The 21274-nt window shown below is 37.9% G+C and overlaps 1 protein-coding gene across 1 annotated transcript in view; it reads left to right on the top strand.

Moving 5' to 3' along the window:
• Positions 1-13995, top strand: part of PRDM2 (PR/SET domain 2) — a 31053-nt gene extending 17058 nt beyond the window's left edge. Inside the window, exons 2-5 of the mRNA XM_019474753.1 lie at positions 1368-1426; positions 4865-4975; positions 6481-10852; positions 12822-13995. Coding sequence (XP_019330298.1) covers positions 4957-4975; positions 6481-10852; positions 12822-12834 — 4404 coding nt within the window. The 5' untranslated portion in view covers positions 1368-1426; positions 4865-4956 and the 3' untranslated portion in view covers positions 12835-13995. The remainder of the gene's footprint in view (positions 1-1367; positions 1427-4864; positions 4976-6480; positions 10853-12821) is intronic.
• Positions 13996-21274: the final 7279 nt, after the last annotated feature.

Genomic DNA, 21274 nt, shown 5'->3' with positions numbered 1-21274 from the left:
TTTTTAGCTTGTATATACACTTAATCTTAATTTCATTCTCTCCAATGCCAAAATACTGATTTTTTTTCAATAGGAGGAAAAAAAAAATCAAAAGTTGATTTATAGAATAGTAGCAACTGCTGCGTGGGGTTGATGCAAACTTTCACTAATCTGAACCAGTCCCAAAGGCATTTGACTAGCGAGTTTATATTATTACACTGTAATTCGCATCATGTAACTGTGGTGATCACTGTTTGTGAGTATAACATGCAAATTTGTCCTTTTCCCTTCAGCCTTACCCTTTCAAGGTGGCTACACTCAACTGTGCTTTAAGAATACTTTTCAGGGGGTCTCTGATGTAGCTTCTCCACTGTTTTCCAGGAGACTTGAGATTTGGACAGGTATCTGTGGTACTTTTAAGCAACAGCGTGGATGGGGTATGGAGTAGATATGATACTGGACTGCAGTTAGTTGTTGACTATAAATTTCAAAGGAATACCGGAAACTCATACCAGTATTTCTTTTCCCTTATTAGCCCAAGATTTTTGAGAAGGCGAATGTCTATCTTCCGTATTTCTTGTAGGTGATCAAAACAGTGTTTGAGATCAGATGTGAGTGTCCTTCTTACTTTATGATCTTAACTGTGAACGTTTGGTGCTGCGCTTAAAGGTTATTGAAGATAATAGCATCTTGTACAATTTAGCAATATTTAATTATAGAATGCAGCTCCAAGTGTATGGAAAGACTGTGTTTAACTTCTTCCCTCCTGGCATCTGAGTATGCCTATCCCATCCCACGAGAAGTAACTCGGTGGTTTTACAGTTCCATTAGTATTTTGGTTAACAGCAAAAGTATCAGCACAGATAACTATAGGTTGTTTTGAGATGTCTTGGTTTGATCAATAAAATGAAGTATGGGCAAATAAAGATTACTTCTCTCTCTTAAATTCTTACTCTGTTGTCATCTGAACTCCTCTGGAATAAGTGGGACTACAGCATAAGTTTCTGGACATTGGCAGTGGCATGAGATTTCCTGTGCCTATTGCAACGTTTGTGCTAAATGTTATACAGGTATTGTAAAGGCGTAAGGCAGATAATGCTTGTGCTGACCTATCTACAACATAAGTGAAGGAAAGGGGAGAGAAAGGAAGGAACCATATTTAAAAATTAAGTTGCAAGACAAATTGATGCATTCCTCTTTGATCTTTGTCACTATAGACAAGTAGCTACTTTCCATCTGTTTCTTTCATTCATTTTCCTTTGCATCTTTCTTTTGCAATTCTTTTAAATGCACATACACGTATATTAAGTTCTGCCCTTCATTTATTCTTTTGTCATTGTTTCCATTTCACTTTCCCTGTGTTTCATTCCTGTATCTTTCTTGTTTAGACCAAGTGGAGGATCCAGCTGGCAGTAGCAGCCATGTAGGACCCTTCAGGAACCTGATGGTAAGTGCACGTGTGTACTTATACTCAGGCTTCCACCAGGTTCTGTAATCTGAGGCATTTTCCCCCTCCTGCAAGCTTCCGTTAGTTCTTGACATCTTAAACTGTAAGAAAATTAAGGGACAGACCTTGGGCTACTCATTGATACCCTTTGTATCAGAATAGGAGGTTGTGTTTTTCACTGAAAATCTGCAGGAAGAAAATGATGCAAATCTTTCAGGTTTACATGGATTTAAAAAGGACTTTGAGAACTCATGGAGGAGAGTCTTAGCAAAAGCTATTAAATATCTTCAAAAGTTCCTGAACTCTAGACACGTGAAAGCTGGGAGAGCATACCAATGAAGTATCACTTTACTATTACTCTATTCTTAAATTCTCTTCCTGGGCATCTGCTACTGAACATTGAGGGCCATGAAATGGATGCATCTGGGACAGTCACTGCCATGCTTGAGTAGAGTCTTTTAACCTTTACAAAGAAAGCTGCAACCTAGAAAATGAACAAACTAAAGCTGGTAAAAGGAAAACATCAAAAATCGGTTGGTATCTTTAGTTGATATGTGTCAGAAATTGATCTGACGCATCTAAAATTATGTATGTACGCAAGCAGTTTTGCTCACTATTCTGAGTAAGGGCAAGTAGGTGCTAGGTGAATCTTCTCTTCAAATGTGTTTGTGCCTAAAGGCCAAGAATGTGAAACATTTCCAGCTGTATCAGTGAGCAGGTTGCATTTTTCTGTTTGTTTTTTTTAGGCGTGTGGCAAGAGAACTTGCAAATGATCTTCTTTCCATTAATAGCATAAAGAAGTATGTGACTTAAGTAACTCAATTTTGGGTACAAATCCTGCTATTCTAGTGACTTCCCAGACTATAATTGTATTTGAGGTACTATAAATTTTATATTCTATAAATGGGTGACACTGGAAAACCTATGCACGCTTTAACACTTAGGAGTGTTTTTTGCTGTTGCTTTTACGTATTTTACCTCACGCTTTAAAGAGCACAATACATTTCTAATCTTGTTATGAGAAAGAATTAATTGGGTCTTGGTTTGAAGGCTTTTACAGTAACCTGTCATTATGCTGTGAAATTCAGTGCTGCTGTAGAATTAGATGTAGAATTGCCCAGTGACTTCATCTGCAATACCATCATGTGCTGCACCATCTAGTAAAATATTGTCTCTGACCGTGGCCACGTTTGGCATAGATGAGAGAGGCCTGTGGACCAGTCTTTTCCTTCTTGTTTCCAGTCGCGCTGTAGAGGTGAGAGATGAATCTAGAATTTTGTCATTTAAGTCAAGATACTGATGTTGGTCTTCAAATGATAAGCAGTCTGGAAAAAAGTTGATAGCTCTTAGAAGGTTCTAGCAATTAAATACGTTCTGTTACATCGCTCCTAAGGTGTATTGTGATGCATGTTTGATTCCTTAGGAATGTATTGAAATTTTACATTTAGACCTTTTGCCTAGAAATGGAACTGTTTGTTGATTGTGTTACTGTACATTTCAAGAGCGATTTCAGGTGACTTGGCAGATACTTCTGGAAACTTACTTGAAATCCTTCATACTGAGATCTTGGTACTACTGGTTGTAATTCCAAACATTGGAGGTGCTGATAATAAAAAATTATGTTCAAATTGGACATTCAGTAGCCTGTCAGGTAAAGATGCACTTAAACTCCTTATGCCTATGTGAATGCTAAAATACATGCTAAATCTTCTGACGACTTGCAGGTGTTTGATATAAAATACAATTGAATATTGTATTGTCAAATAAATCAGTGTTGGTTCATTATGGCAGATTTAGACACAGGGTTTGTTACAGTATTTGAGGATATTATGAGATAATTGCAAGTTCATTTTAGGAAGGGTGCATGTATATTTTCCAAAGGTGACAAAAATTCATTCTGAGTGACTATTGTCAGTTTCTCAGACTAAAAACTGTTAAATTGGAATAAGAAAATAAAAAAAGATAATGACATACAGGAAACTGAAACGCACCGGAATCTGGGGAGACCCTGTGAAATCTGAGCTCCTTGAGAGGAAATATAGTTAATTATTTAGATAGAATAGAATGTTCAAATAAAAACAAGCATTTCCTTTTAAAGCTGACCTGTGTCTGAGCTGTTCTATTGGAGGGGATGCATACTTGGAAATTTTCAGTTTGAGTAGAGGAACATTTTTTAAAAGTCATTTCAGTTTCTTGAAAATATTTTTCACATCTTGACAAGGAAAAAAAGGAGGAACTTGTTGACAGGATTGTGAGTTGGAAGAATGTGCTTCTAAATAAGAAACTGATTTAGGGCTATGATGCGCACTTCTGATTAGAGGGAAGGGTCAGTGCGTTAAAAAGTAGCATTTTGTGTGTTAGAGGGAGCAAAGGAGGAATTTGGATTGCTGCTTCTGGACAATTCTCGTTCCTAAGAGCTGGTGTGTAGAAGTGTGACATTTCAGTAGAGACTGGTGTCTCAACCACAGTGTTGTATATAAAATAATCATTCTGTATGGAGAATATGGTCTTTGCAATGAATTGAATTGGAAGGCCTTAAAGTTTTCATTTGTTAATACACAGTCCATATCATAATTTCTATATATTATAGGACTGAATCTTTAAGATTAATGGAGTAGCAGTATAACTTTGTAGTGCATTGGTAAATGAAGTTTTCAGTGTTTTTACATCTTGCGTCACTGATTAGGTGTTTGCATAATGCCATTTTGCCCTCATCTTCATTGTGTTCATCATCCTGTGCAACTAATACATGCTTCTTAATTTTGCTAACAGAAAGCGTTAGCAAACTTGTTTATGTCAGTGGACACGATGAAATACATTTATATTTTACTGTTACCCAGTTCCATCTAATTTGGTTTTACTGTCTTTGCTTTGTTGGTCAAGATCATGCTGCTTTTAGTCTTCTCATAATGTTATTACTTTATTGCTTTTATTACAACTCTCTTCAAGTCACTATTCAGAACGTTCATACAAGTAGAGAAGCCTCTATGGGTTTCTACTTCATAAGGTCTTCCAATTAACATTAAGGATTAATAGTATATGGCGAAATCTCATATTTTCCATATACTTGTATGAGATACAGTCATATGGCTATTAAATTACTGTATTGGGTAACTGTATGATGTGAGCTGGTTAACTCTGGACAATACGTTTCTGTTACAGTCTATTCTTGCTTTGAAAGTGAGCAAAGTATTTCGGAGTCTTAGGTTTTTAGAAACTCATTGTTATCTTTACTTTTAATTTCTTCTGGGCTCTAGAGGCTTACTGCTTTATCTGAATGCTGTCCTTTTTTTTAATCTGTCATTTGTATTCCTCAGGAAAACAGGGTTTCTACAGAAGTGTGTTATATTCCAAAGCTGGGTGTTTTAATTCTGCCACGCAAATACAAAAAATGAAAATTGTTGAACAGGAGTAAAAATGTTGTTTTTTTCTCCCCAGGAAAGAAAAAGACTCAGGAAGGTAAAAACAAGGGAAAGAAGGCAGTGGATACAAAACAGAAAAAAGCTGATTTGGATTCTACTTCTGCAAATATGAGGGATTCTAAAGAGGGTGAGTTCTCAAGTATCTTATTTTTTTCCTTCTATCTTTTTGAATCAAAGGACACTTTTTGTCATGTTTAGTATGTTAGCATGTTATATTAGTGTAGCAAAGTGAACATGTTTATATTGTTTGCCCAAACTTCTTTATTAGTAAAGAACTTGGATATCAGAAGTATGTCATTAAACATAGCACTCTGACAACAGGAAAAACTAATGTACTGTAAAATATAGACATAAATCGAAACTCCTTAGAACAGAAGAGCAGAGAAAAGTCCTTATTCTAAAATAATGTCTTCGGAGCTTAGTTATACAGTCATTACTTATTGCTATTTAACAGAAGTTAGTGTCAAGGTTAAAAAAATACAGTATTAACGCACCGACTCACTAAGTGTGCTGTTTGTCCTAAAGATTATCCGCAAAGGTTGTTTATAAATTGGCTTGGCTTTTTTTCACATAGTATTTATGTAAAAATGCCTGAAAGGTATTTTAAATATATAGTTTTTTGTCTGTTTTACAAGAATGTAAAACTTGCCACTGGTGTGTAACCGACAATGTTTAAAGCTCTGTATAGGTACTGATTTCTCTCAAGCTTCTTTTCTTGAACTTCTTTTGACCCATAACTCTTCCATTCCTTCACTCTGTTGTCCCTTCTGTTTGCACAACACGTGTACCACGGTTCCAGGCGTCTTGCGCCCCAGCTAGGGAATGGAGAGGAACTTCTTGCTCTATACATGTAACCACTTATGCAACATGGTGTGAATTGGCAGCAAAGTTATTTTCTTCAGCAATGGATATATCTGACAGCAGATGGGTAAGGCTAGCATGCAGAGGTGTGAATAAAGAATCTGTCCACACCAATAAATGAGATGCATGCAGGCTGTGATTCAGAAGTGTAGGAAATAGCCATTCAGGCAATGGCTAATAGAAAATCTGATACAAAGAATGGAAAGCACTATGCCAGACACAAGGTACACCTTGCTGTGCATTACAGTACAAATCCAGATTATTTTCTTGTTAATAATTTGGGGAAAACTACCGAAATCCAAAATTTGCTTGACAGGCTTCCTATATACTTTATCTGTATGTATTGCAGTACTTTCCTGACACTTATTTGCTGTAAGAAAAGTCAGTGAAAGTTTTTTGGAGGTTTCTTGAAATGTTCTGAAGTCTACCTTGAAATGGTAGGACTCTACCATCAGGAATCTACCTGAAATGAAGGAATCTACCTTCTGGTACTCTTCAGGCTGTTTCGGGTTTCTTGGCCACAGTGTTAAATGCAAAGATTCTCTGTTAAGTGTAGGCAGTTGCTTACATTTGCTGGAGTTCCAGAAAGGAAATTTCTGAATACAGTTTTACTCTCGTACTGAATCACAACAGTGAGAAGTAGTGGTATTGTGTTGGATCATAAATGTTGGATATGCTGTGTTAGAGGAAAAGGTAGAAGAAAGGTTTAGCATACTTTGAGGTGTTTGGTAAAAATGTCTCATGCTTTTCTTTTCATACTTTGTGCATCAGGTCATAAAGAGGAAGATGAAACACCTTCTGTTTCTGCTGTACTGTCCCTGGAACAAACAGCTGTGATTCAGGAAATGGTAAATCAAGATGTACTTCCAAAGCTGATGATCCCCAGTCCTACCAGTGAACCACAAATGGTAACTGAAGACAAACAAGGAGAAGCAATAAACTGTGCATCGGATGATTTAGATGATGATGAAGAGGAGGATGATGAAGAGGAGGAAGATGAAGAGGAGATAGAAGATACCAATATGCCTAAAGAAAATGCTGAAATGCCTTTGATATGTGAAGAAAAGTTAGACTCTATGGAAGAGCAAAAGAGTACGTCAGAAGACTCCCCAGAAAGCTCTCCAAAGAAAAAACTTGTTGTGAAAATTCCAAAAGTGAGAGGTGAATCAAATGGTGATGTTCAGGAAACATTCATGTTTCCCTGTCAGCATTGTGAGAGGAAGTTTACAACAAAGCAAGGACTTGAACGCCACATGCACATCCATATATCTACTATTAACCATGCTTTCAAGTGTCGATATTGTGGGAAAGCCTTTGGTACTCAAATTAACAGGCGAAGACATGAGCGACGTCATGAGGCAGGGCCAAAAAGGAAACCGTTCTTAACACTAACGTCATCACAACACTTGGATAACGTTGCTGATAACCAAGTAATTGTGGATGATGGTCTTAAAGATGACCTGAACATTTCCAGTCTTGTGCAAGACTCTGTTGTCTTGGATTCTGAGAAGGTTTCCCAAGAAATGTCAAACTCCTCTTTTGCTGAGGAAAATAAGGAGCCCAGAGAATTGCATCCATGCAAATACTGCAAAAAGGTTTTTGGAACTCACACCAACATGCGGAGGCATCAGCGTAGGGTTCATGAGCGTCATCTTATTCCCAAAGGTGTCAGAAGAAAAGGATTCTTTACTGAAGAGCCACCGCTTCAGACAGAGCAGGCCCCACCAGTCCAGAGTGTATATATAGCAAGTACAGAAATAGAAGAGGAAGGTGAAGTAGATGATGTCTATATTATGGATATTTCCAGCAATATCTCTGAAAATTTAAATTATTACATTGATGGTAAAATTCAGTCCAACAGCAGCACTAGCAATTGTGATGTGATTCAGATGGAGTCCAACTCTGCAGACTTATATGGACTAAATTGTATAATCAGTCCAGTCACGGTGGAAATTTCCCCAAATTTAAAGGTTACGCAAACACACGTGAATGAACCTCCTAAGGAACCCTCTAGCAGTGGGAGCAATGAATCCAAAAAGAGGAGAACTGCCAGCCCTCCTCTTGTACCAAAAATAAAAACGGAAATAGACCCAGAACCTATAACTCCTACTAGCTCTTTAAATCTTCCTCTTAGCATTTCAACAGAAAGCTTACCTTTTCATAAAGAAAAAGGTGTTTATTTGTCATCAAAATTAAAACAGCTTCTTCAGACACAGGACAGTAAGAAGATAACTCCGTCAAGTGAAATCCCTAAACTAGGACCTTCTGTTACATCATCACCTATTTTGCCTCCAGTGTCCAGTAGATTTAAAAGAAGGACCAGCTCTCCACCCAGTTCTCCACAGCACAGTCCAGTGCTTCGAGATTTTGTCAAATCAGGTGAGGGAAAAACTGTGTGGAATGATAATATTCGGAGTTCAAAAATGCCAAAGTTAGAAAGCCACAGCAACTCACCTGCTTGGAGCTTGACTGGAAGGGAGGAAAAAGAGACTTTGAGCCCTCTTTGCTTTGAAGACTATAAAATACCAAAAGACTGGACAGCAGCTCCGACTTTTGGCAATGTGTGCAACCAGCAGCCACTGGATTTATCTAGTGGTGTGAAACAAAGGTCTGATGTCAAAAATAAGAATCAGGTTCCCTGGGAATCTGTTTTAGATTTGAGTGTGCATAAGAAGCCTTGCAGCGATACTGAAATTAGGGAATATAAAGAAAATTCCATACAGCCAACTTGTAGCGGTGTTAAAAAGAAGAAACCAACCACTTGCATGTTACAGAAGGTTCTGCTGAATGAGTATAATGGAACGGATGCAGCCACAGACAGCACACTCGGTGTAAACAGGAGCGCAAGCCCAAGCAAATCCCTGGAGCCTCAGGCAGAACCTGACATGGATCCCAGTCTATCTGCATCGTCTTCTGTTGACACTCAGCCCCTTAGTTCCTCTGTTTCCCCTGTACCACAGACATCTGCTGTACCTTCCATGTGCCAGCTGCCTCCTTTGCTAACACCAACCAATCCTCCTTCCCCACCGCCCTGCCCGCCTGTGTTAACAGTTGCTACATCACCTCCTCCCCTTCTTCCAACAATGCCGTTATCAATTCCAGATGTCTCTGCCAGTGCCACTAACACTTCTTCTTGTCCATCGCCACTTTCTAACACTACTACCCAGTCCCCGCTACCAGTTCTTTCACCTACGGTTTCTCCTTCCCCATCTCCTGTTCCTTCTGTTGAACCTCTTATTTCTGCTGCTTCACCTGGTCCTCCTACACTCTCTTCCTCATCTTCCTCCTCCTCTTCCTCCTCTTTCTCCTCCTCTTCATCTTCATCATCTCCATCTCCACCTCCTCTTTCTGTAGTTTCTTCTGTTGTTTCTTCTGCTGATAATCTTGAAAATACTCTCCCAATAATAAAACAGGAGGAAGCTGAAAATGAACAACAGAAAGCAAGAGAAGATCCTCGTACTTCAAGTGAATTGGGAGTAGTGCAGGAAACATTCAATAAAAGCTTTGTGTGCAATGTCTGTGAATCACCTTTTCTTTCTATTAAAGACCTAACGAAGCATTTATCCATTCATGCTGAAGAATGGCCCTTCAAATGTGAATTCTGTGTACAGCTTTTTAGGGATAAAACAGACTTGTCGGAACATCGCTTTCTGCTTCATGGAGTAGGAAATATCTTTGTTTGCTCGGTCTGTAAAAAGGAATTTGCTTTTTTGTGCAATTTGCAACAGCATCAGCGGGATCTCCATCCAGACAAAGAGTGCACACATCATGAGTTTGAAAGTGGGACTTTGAGACCCCAGAATTTTACTGACCCCAGTAAGGCGAACGTGGAGCACATGCAGAGCCTGCCAGAAGATTCTTTGGAACCTTCTAAAGAGGAGGAAGATGAAGATCTAAATGATTCCTCCGAAGAGCTTTACACTACTATAAAAATAATGGCTTCTGGAGTAAAATCTAAAGATCCAGATGTTCGTATGGGCCTCAATCAACACTACCCAAGCTTTAAACCACCTCCATTTCAGTATCACCATCGTAATCCGATGGGTATTGGAGTTACTGCAACAAACTTCACTACCCACAATATTCCACAGACTTTTACTACTGCCATTCGATGCACAAAATGTGGGAAGAGTGTTGATAACATGCCGGAGTTACACAAACACATATTGGCCTGTGCATCTGCCAGTGATAAAAAGAGATACACACCTAAAAAAAATCCAGTACCACTGAAACAGACAGTGCAGCCTAAGAATGGCATGGTTGTTATAGCTGGCCCTGGAAAGAATGCCTTCAGACGAATGGGGCAGCCTAAAAGACTTAATTTCAATGTTGAGATTAGCAAAATGTCCTCAAATAAACTAAAAATAAGTGCATTGAAAAAGAAAAACCAACTTGTCCAGAAAGCTATCTTGCAGAAAAAGAAATCTGCCCAGCAGAAGGCAGAATTGAAAACTAATCCATCTGAGTCAGACTCTCACATCTGCCCCTACTGTAACAGAGAGTTTACTTATATTGGAAGTTTGAATAAACACGCGTCGTATAGCTGTCCCAAAAAGCCCATCTCTCCCTCCTCTAAAAAGAATTTTTCAAAAAAAAGTGCAAGTTCTTCACCTGCAAGCAGCGAAAAGGGCAACAACCAGCGTAGGCGAACAGCAGATGCAGAAATCAAAATGCAAAGCATGCAGCCTCACTTGGGCAAGACAAGAGCACGAACCTCAGGACCTGCACAAACCCAGCTTCCTTCTGCATCCTTCAAATCAAAACAAAATGTTAAATTTGTACCTCCCATTCGATCGAAAAAGCCAAATTCATCTTCGTCATTGAGGAACTCTAGTCCTGTAAGAGTGTCCAAAATGTCCCACGTTGATGGGAAAAAAACTAAGGTGGTCGCTAAGAACAATTCCTCTGGAATCTCAAGCAAAGCATCCCGGAAATTGCACGTCAGAATACAAAGGAATAATAAGGCTGTTTTGCCAAGTAAGTCTGCTGTGGCAAGTAAGAAAAAGGCAGACAGATTCATTGTAAAATCTAGAGAGAGGATTGGAGGACCTATTACACGAAGCCTACAGCAGGCGGCAAATGCAGAGGCAGCAGAAAACAAAAGAGATGAAAGCAGTGCAAAGCAAGAACTAAAAGATTTCAGGTAAGCATTTCATTTGAAGTTGAAACAACACAGGAACACATTGATTGTGGTTTTTGCCAATTTTCTTGATCTTTTTTGAGTTTCTCATAAATAAAAAAAAAAAGGTTGCATTTCCTCAAACATGGTTAAGTAGCTCAGTCATGCTGAGGTGTGATGTACATACTTGATGCATTTTGTCATGTTGTCATGAAATGATACATAGTTTGTATAGAGAATGTCTTTAATTATAAACTGAATTGAAAACTCTGGAAAAAAAATGTCAGTGCCTAAGTCCAAATAAACTTAACGTCATTAAACTTAATGTTATTGGAGACAACGACCTTGTATTTGATATCCAACATGTATGGTGGCCCAGAATCATTGTAGGTTTAGTTTATGGTGGTTTGCTAAGCTAAAAATCATGACTACATTTTTTACTCACTAAAATAACTTGCACTGTTGGTTTTTAATAAAAAGCATTCTCTGCATATCATATAAAAAACCCCCCCATGACCAAATACTTCAAAAATGTATGTGCATACTAATTGAGTCAGATCATTAAATACTTAATATAAGGGAAATAGACATGTAAGAAAAGTTACATGAACATGTAAATTTGTTAGAAGTATCATGCTCTTATGTTTCAGTATAAACAAATTTTATTATGAAAGTTCTATTTCTTTTTGAGAAGAAGCATTTTAATCACAAGAAAGGGTAATACTTCAATAAATAAATAAATAAAATCTTAATCTACGTGCCTGAGTCCCGACTTACGTCTTCATGTAGTCTCTCAAATCAATAGGATATTTTGCAAAGTGTTTATAACTATTAGCAGGCTCCTGCCCTGTTATTCTTGGAAACAGGTATCTGATTTGCCGAGTAACTTTCACAAAGGTCACTGGTAATTAAGAGTTCTTTTGGTTTTGGTAATTGCGGTGCATGGCTGTGATGAACACCAGATTTATGGCTGAAGGTAGTGTTTTTTTAATCAAAGTAATCGATAGTGGAGGAGAGGGAGGAACTGGCAGCCTCCTTCAGAACAAGTGTCCCCTAGCAGAATTTGTCAAGAAGTGTCAAAATCCAAACTGTTTGTGGCTTGTGTGTCTTACGGTGAAGACCACCTAGGTGAAAATTTTGAGGAAATACTTTGTAAAGTAAAGGTTCAATGTAACAGAATTATGTCAAAGTGCTAGGGGGGAATTTGACTTAAAATAGTCAATACCCAAATTAGGATGTGTTGAAGGAGAAAAATGTTACTGGAATTCGGAGACTAATGGTGTAAAAAATGCCTTAAGGAACAAGAGCTGTCTACCAGGCCTGTTCTCTTGGGACATAAACATCTTCATGTTACTTAATTCTCATCAGCTGCTCTCTTAGTGTTATGTGTGAAACCGTATTTTACATGATGCCAGAACAGATCAGTAGAATTTGAAGCCAGAATGACACATCTTTCCATCTAAATTAATCATTTGACCTTAAGCAAAATAACCGAGTACTTGGAAATCTGTGCATATGGAAATTGTTTAATAGTATTTGGGGTAAATAACAATTTACGTAGGGGTAAGATCTCCTTGACTGTCTTAAATACTGTTAGTTTACTTTGGCAGCTTGCAGTCTTTGCTGGTTTAAAGAATAGTTATGCTAGAAGAGTTCTTGCTTTTTGTTTCTGAAATAATGTTTATAAACCTAGATTGTCTAGTCAACTTTTTTTTATATCAAGTATATAGTATGAAGATTTTTTTTGCCTTCATACACTAATGTCAACACAGGCTAACTTCAGTTCTACTCTGTAGGCACTGTTGGTGTTTTGGTTCCCACCCCCCAGCCCCCCCAGGAACTCTTAATTCTTAATATTTTTTTCAAGACTTGCTTCATGTAGTATTTGTCTCCAAATTCGTTTTTCACCTTTCAGTTTTTCTGTGTAAACATACTCCGTTCACAAATAGTTTGTTTTGTCATTTATCTTCAGTTTTTGTTTTTTATTTTCTAGGAATCTCCTGTAAAAACAAACCAAACAAAAAAATCCCTTAATGACATGGTAGAGCTGTTGCATGCTCAACTTAGGATAAGCACTACGACAATGGATGTGAAATCCACCAAGCTTGCGAAACCAGCTGAAGCTGACTCACAATCATAAAATTGCCTGCAGGCTTCTTGCTAATATTCAGTGTCAGGCATAGATTTTCTTATTTCGTGCTTGACACACATGCTGGGCTACAGGATGATTCAGATAAGAGAAGAGTACTATTAAAAACAAAACAAACCCACAGGAAGCCATCAAAAGAAATAGTGGGATTAACTAAACCAAACCTTTTGCTCTCGTGTTTGCTTAGATCCTGGTTTTGTCCGTACCTTCACGAATGGCATACAGGCAGTTCAGTTGTGTGCTTGGCAAAGCAGGTTCCTTAGTTTTGCCAATAATTCAGTGTAGATTCAGGGACAACAAATGTTGCTGCACTCAAAGTATTTTTGAAATGTATTAAGTCTCTTAAAGCCTTTTGTCTAAATGAATCAGTAGAGGCCAACCTCGCACGACAGACTTTCCTTTTCTTCCCACCTTCTCCTCACTTTCTGAGTCTTTTAGATGTCCGGCATACAGTGGGAAAAAGCCTGATTTGGATGTTTTATGGATTTTCCAAATTCCTATTTATACACGCAAATGAAACTTTATATAGCAATGAAATATCGATATCAATTTCTAAATACCATATATATGATGAATGCAGTGTATCTTTTTATCGATAAGAAGGCTAGACCAGGACTACATACCTGTATATTTTGAAAGTTAAATATATAATTACTCTAAAAGGTCGTACACCTCTATCTAATAACTTAAGACAACAAATTGGTCTGTTGTTCGTAACAGCTTTTTATGGAAATACAGTTTGTCATGTGTTCATATATCTTTCAAGATTAATGACAGAATTGATGGAAAGTGACTAGTTTCTTTATACAGCCACCCCTTTTATTTTTTGTTCTTGACTTAAAAAGTAATCTACCTCTTAAAAATTTGTAGTTTAATACTGATTTGGTGAATTTGTGCCACTTTAACTTTCACTTTCACTATCATTCCCATTTTGTTACATTTCTGTTATGGGGACTTTATGTTGAAATATTGTATAAAGCATTTGTAGCAAGTTTAAAAAATAAAATATTTAAAATTATTTAAATTGTTTTGGACACTTCAATTGTACTATATGTGATTTACATTTTACATTAATTTCATTTTGTTTTCATTTTGGGTTGTTAATCTTGGAGCATGTTCCTGTATTGAAGTTTGCTGTTAGTTATATTGTTTCTTCTATTGGAGAGTGATATAAAGACTATTCTAATGAAAACATTAAAAATTACAATTTGACATAAAAGTGGGGTTGTCATTGCTTTTGAACGTTGTAGCCTTGCTGAAGATACTGTAAATGCAGGTAAGCGACTGAAGAGGGATTTTTCTCCTCCAGCATGCGATACATCATGTAAGCTGCAGATTATTAAGAGAGTCTGTGTGGTGTTGCAAGCACTTAATGACCAACTAGATGGAACTATCATGACACATTTTATATAACTGTAACCAATAAAGTAAACTTTTTAAAAACGTGTGGGAAACTTGCCTTTTGTATGGAAACCAGATGTACCAGAAAAAATGAAACAATGTACATCTAGAAGGAATTAAGTGTGCTTGCATCCTTTAGTTGTCTACACCCAGTTCACCGGAACAAATTTATACCAATTTGACACTTCGGAGTTAGTCTTAGATTTTTGTTTTTTAATTGTGGACACAGTTAATAAATATAAATGATTTTAATTAAAATTACACACACCATTTCAACTTTTTCTGATATTATAATGTTCTGGTTTTATATGCTTTAAACTTGTGAAATAGTTTAATTTAAAAAAATACATGTAGAGAATTTTGGCTCTGAGAATTTTGGAATGTTGTATGCCACCACCAAGATATGCATTCCGCCTCCTGCAGCAGAGCTGGAAGCATCTGTGTCCCTATTAGTGTGGCAGTTGGATGGAGTAATGTAACATCGTTAAGGCTAACGATATTACAGTAGCCAATTTCTTAGCATATTCACTACTAATCCAGTAGTAAGTTAATATTTTATGTAGTTGTCTATTCAAATTAATATTTTTGTATTCTGTAAGATTCTTTGGCAAGAATTCCCTATTTATTTTCTCATGTGATAAGTCATTCCTTGAACATGTTATCCTCTCCATAACAAAATTTCCCTGAATTTTAACTGATAGGGAAAATCTGGTACAAAAACATTTTGGTTTGCATACCCATAGTTGTATTTGGATATTTCATAAGAATTGGGAAATATGGGGGGGTAAAAAGGTAAAAACTCTCCAATAGTTTTGAAGTTACTGAGGGTGGGACATAAACTTGTCCTTAACTAGTCGTTCCACATCTTTTTTCTGTTACTGACAAATGAAACACTAGTTGGTGTTTGGTTTTACTGCAGTCTTGGTATTTCGATCACCTTGTAAGGATTTATTAGAGGTGTCTAGCAGTGACCTGATCATAAATAAACCAACTTCCTTCCCTCATTCCTTAATATTATGGCAGAAATCCTATTGCCAGTGTCTTTACTGTTTCTCTGCTGTGATATTAAAGCCCGCTGTGTCCCAAGGATGTTGCCACACTGAGACGTTCATGCACGTTCGTACACACCAGTTCTCAAGTGAAGTGCTGTATGATGGAGAGCTGTATTCCAAAATGAGAGCTAATCGTCAAGGAAGAAGTTTCATTCCTAAATAGGCGACTCATCACAGATAGGAAATGTACAACTTTTATAGTTCCTATTACTATTGCATCTCATCTGCATAATTGAATCTCTATGGCTTTTATAAGTGCCTCTTTATGATCTGAATGAAACAATAAAGCTGTAATGGTGCCCACAAAGTGCTGACGTTTCTTGAAATGCATCCAAACAGGCAATGAAAACAATTAAACTTGTCCTGTTTACAGAGAGTAACTGACGTGCTAGTCAAGATCAAATGCAGTGTCAGTTTAATAAAAACAGTAATGCTGAAGTGTGTATGGAGATGGGAGATCTAACACATTGTTTACCTTTCTTTTTCTTTCTGTTATCCAGTTTGCTAGAAGGAGTTAAAACCAGCTTGTATCAGAGAATGTCTTAAATGTGTTCAATCCTAGGCATTACAAGATGGTCCAAGTGATGCAGCCAGGCCCCCCGCATAGAGTGTTTTCCTGCCTTGCTCTGCAAGCTCCTGACCCTTTGTGTAAGCTGCCTGTAGTTGGTTTAGGCTAGTGTCTTTCTGGTACTATGTTTTGTCGGCGTTTTGTATTGTAAGCCTTTTATTTAAAGTTCTAGTTTAGTTCCTGATGATTTTCTTTAGGGAGATGACATAGAAAAATACATTCTGGCAATGTGGTGTGTACATTTTCAATTTCAAACGTAGAAATGAATAGCACTCCACTTACTGAGGTTTGTGACTTCATTTCCGAAATTACGGGGCCGGTTCCAGCTTTTACTGGAGTCAAGTTCTGCTAAGAAGCTGAGTTGCAAGTGATAAACTGTGACAGACAAATAGCTTGTGAATGACCTTAAAAAGAGAACTTAGAAGACCTTACATACTAATTCTAGCTTTTATTTACTGAATGTGTGATCTGCATGAGTCACATGATATTCTACTTCTATTCATGATGAAAATGAGCTAAAGGATAGATTCTGAACAACACGTGCATGCTGTTTTGGATCTGAGCTTTTGTGGTAAGTGAATTATGAAGAAGAGGTAAACTTCCACATCTTCTGTTTAATTAAACTGGTAAAGAATTAGAAAGAAACTCCTGGAATTAGCATGAAATTTCATAGTAGTAACTGAAGATACTTTGATACCAACATAGAGCAAAGCTGATTTTGGGTCACCCCTATACAATATTTAAAAATAGAATATTAATACTTGTTGTAGAATTAATACCATGCCGTGTTTGGTGTTTTTAAGCCATAGCTGGAGTTCAAAAGTGCTTCCAAAAAGCACTCAACAGTTGGATGCACAAATCTTACAGAAGTTTAATGGGAGCACTGTAAAGCTTCACCTATACAGCCACAATAATCTGAATTACTTTTTGAAGTGGATTGCTTCATCTAAACTTTGTGGACAGACAGTTATCCAATATCTAGTGAACTGAGGGTGAAAGGCTACTCAAAAGAGATGTCTTAGAAAACACTTGGGAATAAAGTACAAATTCAAATGCCCAAGAGATTTCAAAGCAGCTTATATTCGGATTGCAGTAAAAATCCATATGGTTTCCTGTTTATGTATGCCATGTGATGCATTTTAATTATAGTAATTATTCTAATTATATTTTAATTATATAGTTGCATACTGTATTTTTTTGGTAGAAACCATGTCACTTAATTGATAGGGTGGAGCTGCTCTAAAAGTGAATAGCAGCTCTCTAATGGAAGAGGGTATGTGTGTAGGACCTTCCAGTATTTTTTGGAAGAGTGGGAAGGTGAGGAAAATAATTCTATTTCAGAGCAAGACGCAAATAGAACACTATAAGAAAGGCACGGTATGTTAGGTGTACAGTTAATGGTCCATTTTACACACCAAATGAGACAATGAAAAATGTTCATGTTGTTAAAGATGGGTCTTTATTCCATACGTATGAATGACTTGAAGTCATTTCCTAAGCTTGCTTTGGGATCTTGACTTTGCAATTTAAGTAATGTCTTATAGGTATTTTTTTGGTGAAATTAATACCAAGGTAACACTCAGGCTGTAGCTGAAGTCGGTGCTACTTTGTGCTCATCACTTAAGGTCAGGCGAGGGTCCCCACCCGAATGTTTAAAACGCAAATAGACGATTGGACCAAGAGCGGGAAAGGAAGCTGTTGGTGTAAAGCATGCAGTGTCTCATACGAGATCGCTGGCAGAACTCGGGAAGGAACAGGATGAGTCCTGTTTCTGGACCACAGTCTCTTCAGCCACTAACTGCTTTTAAACCTCTTCCTTAGTTAAGAGGAAGCCTTATTGCTATTGAGTCGCCTCTGACTACTGCTTCCCGTGCATGCTTCATCGCTTTTCATTCTCATTTTGCTGATCCTGCACGTTTACTTCTCTTAGTAAGTCCTTAAAAATGCTTCTGGTAGAGTGTACTTTTGAAAGCATGCATTTGAAAAAGAGCATTGAAATACTGCTTTTTTTTTTTTTCAGATACAAGGCAGTAAAACACTGAAACTCAAAGGGAGGCTTGAGCAGGCATCAAGCTGGAGGGAGGCTTTTTCTTAAGAGATAGGTAGCTGCTTCATTTTCCTAATTTATTCAAAGCTCGAGTGGTTTGTGGCACGTAGTATAGTAATCAGCAACATGCACTTTGTTTGTATATATCTCTCTCTGCTTATTTTTTTAAGACTTTCATGTTTCACAAGCCAAACAGGGTCTCTGAGTCATGTTTTGGATGACAGTACTGCCAGAAACTGCCAAAGGGTTGTGAGAAACAGCTTTGATTATTCAGCAGGTGATGTTCCATTTTTCAGAAATACAGGCTCAGCAGTCAGTCTGTATGGTGCAAGGTGGTATTACACGCTGGAGGTGTGCTGCCTTTCAGATGAACAGCAAAATTGAGACTTGCGCTACTCATAATGCCCTGTGTCAGTCAAAAAAGAAGAACCATCTCATATCTTGGCCTGTTTCAGCAGAGCCCGCCTCAATTCTTTCTGCAGTTTAGGCAATGCTACTCAGCAAAGTTAAATGCTTACGGTAGAGTAAACACAGGGACTTTTTTCCAGGGAAGTAATTTTGTCAAGAGCACAGAGGATGTGCTACCTGCTAAGGGCATTTGAAGGGCTGGTAGCAAGTGGAAACAGAAGAGAGCTCAGTCTGTTATCCTTGCTGCAGTTCAGTGTTGAACCGTAAGCACTGGTGCTGCTCTTGGAGGGAGTTTGCTTTGGAAGTGCTCGGGCAGACGGAGCAAACTCACTCTTGTGCAGATCGTGTGTGCGTAGCGGTTAGTCATGTTCCAACTGTGACTTGATGGTAGAATTTACTTAGCGTTTCATTTAGGTACTGTGATTTCTGGTAAACATTGCAGTGTGGAAGGAGGTAGGAAGATGAGAAATAATGAATTCTTCCGTCGTTGAGCTGCTTTGAAGAGTTGCACACTCAAACTCCGCTGTCACTGGAGTTTGACTGAAGTTGTATTCCCCATTCATTATGGCAAATGCTTTCACTCATCTGTCTTTTTGAATCAAAAGCACATTTTGTTCTGTGGTTTCTTTTTTATGTAATGAGATGTGCAGGACTGAGGGGTCATACTAGTTCTGCTAGCCTTCAGTGATCATTTTGAACTCATTTGGAGTAACCATTGCTGTATAAAGCTGAATAAAAATCAACTACGGTCTTCCCTATGTGTGATAAAGTTTTCTCATGCTTTTCCTCTGTCATGAATGTGATTCAGTAGATACAAACTTTTTATCAAATTATCAGATTAGATTACTTGACAGTGTAGAAGATGTATTTGAGTACTGCTATTTTTAATCCAACATTCTTCACCTTTTGCCTCGCACAATGCTCTGTGCTTCTTTAAAAGGGCAGGAAGATAAATTGCTGACGTGATACTGTTCATAAAAATTTATAGACCTAGACCAAGATTTCTTAAAGTGACTAATAATTTCTTTGAGCTCAATTTGGAGTACCGTGAAGGAGACTGATTTTCCAAAAGAGCTCAGTAGCCATCCACGGTGCTGAATGCCTTTAAAGTGGCTACTTTAGATCACTAGTTGCTTTAGAAAATCTAGTTATGTTTAAGTAAAATGGTATTGATATATTAATTTTTGGTAGTTCCCCAGGTGAGTTGTAGGCATGGTGTGAGGTTTTTTTTCAACAGTTCTCAATGTTGGTTTGGTGTTCATCACTGAAGTTAATAGTGGTCTGAAGCAGGATTTCACTGGGAGTGGAACTAAGTCAACAATGAAGAAACTTGAACTCTAGAGCACATGCGTGAAACAAAACAATTTTTGAGTTATTGTGGGGGAGCAACGCTACTTTAAAGGTATTAAGTTCTTTGAACCACTGTGGTTAGAGAGTGGTGCTGTGTATCTTCTTGAAAGTTGAGAATGCAAAGGATCTCAATAACAGGTTTTTCCAGTTTAGATTTATGAAAGGCCTGACCATAAAATCATAATATTCGTGTTGTGTCCCTTAGCGTCACGTGACTGCAAGATAAAATCTTGACGTGTTCCAGCTTTTTCACCACTTTCATAAATAAACGCACGTAAGTCTCAAAATAGCTGCAGCACAGCACAGTAAGATCCTTTTTGCTTTCTGCTGCCGCCCCATTTTTTGTACACAGAGGCAGGACTCTTCTGCAGAAAAGAGACATCCTCCTCAACAACAGTCTGTCCACAAACCTTTTTGTCCTGCTAAATATTTTCTTTCACTTAAAAAAATAAAATAATAAAATACCCCCATTCCTGTAATTGGTGGTTGATGTTTTTCCAGGTCCTTGTTTTGTGTATTTACTTTCCCATTAAGCAGTATGCTAGTGCAAGAGAGTACATGCCAGTTAGGTTAGCAACGCGAAGTTTTAGTTCTCACTGAGAGCAGAAAGCCCAGAAATCTCATTTATCCACACCCTGAGCCCCCCTCGCTTGCCTTCTGGCCTGTAAAATTACCTTGCCTAATTCGGCAAAGCCAGGAATTTAGGCTTAATCATCCACACCTCTTTATCTTTTTTTTTTCCCAGGCAGTCAATTATTTTAGAAGTCAGTCTGTGTCAGCTTAGACGTTGTTTTATTTAAGAGGAGTAAACACTTTTGGTAGAATATGTCCCTGACATGTCTATTGTTAGGAGATATGTTGGAGTGTGTGTGTCTGAAAGTTTGGACCACGTGCATGGTTTTTTTTAGATTAGGAGCGTAGAAGTATATGCCTGGCAAGAAAACCCCACTTTAATTGAGGTAAAAATGTGACCCTAAATTACCTGAATGTTTTATCACATACTGCAATGACTTCGCTCTGTTCACTGAATTTCACTGGGGTGACCAGCAACCCTACCAGATCGCTGCAAGCCTTCATTCCCACAAGTAACGTGGCTTATTTTTCTGGGACATTTCTAGTGAACTAAACTAGCAACTTGGAAGAATGTTAATTGCACAAGTGTGGTAGAAGACAAGGTAATTTGCATTAAAAATACCAAATGTATTTTGAGAATGTCTGAGGGAAGGGTGTGTGCCAGGATCTGGGATTTTTACTGGCTTCCTAGTTTGCATGTGCTGCTCATTTCAAGGCTCGGTGGCCTAGGAAGGTACATGGAAGTAGGAATTCGATTTAGACAAATAAGGTGAAACTTCTTAAGTATTCAGGAGACAATTTAACTTGGGGAATAGCAATGCAATGTGACAGGGGGACCGTTGCCTTTATTCCTGCCTCTGCTTTAAGACTGCAGATTTTCTGGGTGACCTTGGCAAAT

Source organism: Aptenodytes forsteri, unplaced genomic scaffold (genome assembly GCF_000699145.1).
Source record: "Aptenodytes forsteri isolate BGI_AS27 unplaced genomic scaffold, ASM69914v1 Scaffold61, whole genome shotgun sequence".
Taxonomy (NCBI): Eukaryota; Metazoa; Chordata; class Aves; order Sphenisciformes; family Spheniscidae; genus Aptenodytes; species Aptenodytes forsteri.
The sequence above is the reverse complement of the archived record's forward strand: the minus strand, read 5'-3'. Positions and strand labels throughout refer to the sequence as shown.